The following is a 2,448-nucleotide window of genomic DNA, read 5'->3' on the forward strand; positions in this document are numbered from 1 at the left end:
GGGGGGTGAAGGTTGACAACGCAGAAACTAATGCAGATGCAAAGTGAGAAGAGCTGTTGGTTCTGGAAATGTTTTATTTGTGTTTTAACTTGCCATTTTTTGTATTTGTTTTAATGACATCCTCAATGCAACTCAACACAGAAACACAGGTGTCACATGGATAATCCTAGACTGGAAAAATAATGGAAACATTTCCCAGGGCTGAAATGTAAAGCCAATGCAGAAGTGCCTTCAACCTGCATCCTATCTAGTTTCCAGCAGGGGGCGACTCTACTGGTTGCAAAAAAAAGTCTGTTTCTAAGTCTATTCATTACCTCGGTAAACATTTTCCTAACAAGCTTATCAATCAACAGTTTTAAGTCTTCTTCAATTCAGTATAGTAATCATTTTGTAAATTAATATTTTAGATGGTAAAGGAGGGGATGTTGTAGGACCTGTCAATCAGGACAGAGGCTTAGCAATGCTAACCATGGCCCGGTTTACATTAAAATATCCGTGAACTTGTTGTTGGGTGTTGTCCATGTTTTCATCTTAACCTTTGACCCTCTCACAGTGTGTGTTTTATTGGAACATGTGGTTGCCATAAAATGTCTTTCATTCAGCTCAGAGTTCTGCCAACCGAGCTAGTTATCCACCGGCAGCGTTAGCTGGTAACCTAAGGGAAAGTCTGCCGATTTTCAACAAGCTACGTGTACTGCTGGGTTACAATCTGCAACCTTCCCTCTTTAGAGTTTAGCTTAGCGAAGCGCCACGGCAACCGCAAACACTGGCTTGGCCACTTCATCCTACCCAGCTCCAATATCTGGTCAAAATCCCATCCAGAGGCAAACTCCAGAAAGGAGTAAATACATTTTTAACTTGGAAAAACAAGAAATGCAATATTGTCAAAAAGAAATGTCTTCTTCAAGATCCCCTCTAGACATGCTTTGTGTACACATACCTGTTGATTTTACTGTTTATTTAGCTGCTTCTCTGAACAGAATCTCAAATCTCACAATATTTTTGCGACGACATTAAAGGGTTGAGCTTTTACAAAATATTAACACAATGAGATTTTTGTCAAGTTACCAAAACTAATGTGGATATAATGATTAGGGGTTAAAAGCAAATAATAAAACTGCAAGAACAGTCTGGTAAGTTCAGAAAATGACATAATTCTACTGTAATGGAGCCTGTGAAACCAGAAAAAACCAACACCTATGCACTATTACGATATCCAAACTGTAAGACAATATCTAGTCTCATATCACGATATCGATACATTGCCCGGCCCTACACGCGACGCCCAAAATGACACTTCACAACTCTATTGGTATAGTGGCAATGGAAGACCGTCCGTCTTTACTGAGGACCTTCACATATTACAAAATCAAATCACATGTTCTTGTTTGTTGCCTGACTGTTACCTGGTGCAGACGGCAACCTTGTCTGGGTCGTGGATGTAGGGACAGCTGTTGCCACGGTTACACTTGCCGAAGCGGTTGTAGTACATGCAGTACTGCTTCTGCTGCTTCTTCTGATGAGCATGTCTGATTATGGCCAGGCTCCGCTGGACCGCGCGGCTTGTTTTAGAAAACACAGACAAACCACAGGTATCCACAAATCAATAACAAGCATCCTGTAGTAACCAAAGAGGACAAATTGCGCCAGGATAAAAGTTTCAACTTTCATCCCTGTGAGGAGCAGCGGGTAAAGGTATCCACCATATGCTAATTTTAATCTTAAAAGATTACTTCAGGCTTTACAGCCCTCAGTTGACAGTGATGAAAGGCAGTCCATGTTGGGAGAGGGAGAGAGGAGGTTCAGATATAAAAGTCTTGGCTGGATATGATTTCATGATGTTGTTGTTTGAAGAGAGCCAGCAGGATGCCCCCCATATGACATTTTTAAAAAGTTGTATATGTATGCAGAAATGCCCCCACTACTTGGTCTCAAGTGCTTCTGCTGAGCCCAGATGAGACGGGTCGTGGTGTGAAAAGCTTACCTGGCTAAATGACGAGGGCTGAAGGGTCGGGTGAAAGCAGGACTCGTGGATGAGACCTGGGCGCTGCTCAAAGACCTTCCTAAATGTGGAGAAAGGGGTAATGTGAGCCATTTGAAGAAACCTAAAACTGTGTTCTGTATTCCCTTACAATCATCTCCACAGTAAACCAACAAAACTGGTGAAGTGAGTAACTCCTTAACCTTCGGATTTACTCCCCCGCGAGACCTTTGTGCCAGGGCTGGGCGATATGGAGAAAATCAGATGTTGCAATATTTTTGACCAAATACCTTGATATCAATACCACAACATTATTCTAATGTTGACTATTGGTGCGTTCACGAAATATTTACACAATGAGATTTTTGATAAATAATCAACAGTATGTGGATATAACGACTATGTGAGTAAAGGCTAATAACAGAACCGCTAGAACAGTCTGGTAAGTTCAGGAAATGACATCACTT

The 2,448-nt window shown here is 41.5% G+C and overlaps 1 protein-coding gene across 2 annotated transcripts in view; it reads right to left on the bottom strand.

The window, feature by feature from the left end:
- Positions 1-2,448, bottom strand: part of zc3h3 (zinc finger CCCH-type containing 3) — a 73,037-nt gene that overhangs the window by 19,219 nt on the left and 51,370 nt on the right. For both annotated transcript variants that reach the window (XM_032525376.1, XM_032525374.1), the window contains 2 exons: positions 1,985-2,063; positions 1,407-1,562 (listed from right to left, as the gene is read on the bottom strand). In XM_032525376.1, the coding sequence (XP_032381267.1) occupies positions 1,407-1,562; positions 1,985-2,063 (235 nt within the window). The remainder of the gene's footprint in view (positions 1-1,406; positions 1,563-1,984; positions 2,064-2,448) is intronic.

The sequence above is a fragment of the Etheostoma spectabile genome, chromosome 9, assembly GCF_008692095.1.
Source record: "Etheostoma spectabile isolate EspeVRDwgs_2016 chromosome 9, UIUC_Espe_1.0, whole genome shotgun sequence".
Lineage (NCBI taxonomy): Eukaryota > Metazoa > Chordata > Actinopteri > Perciformes > Percidae > Etheostoma > Etheostoma spectabile.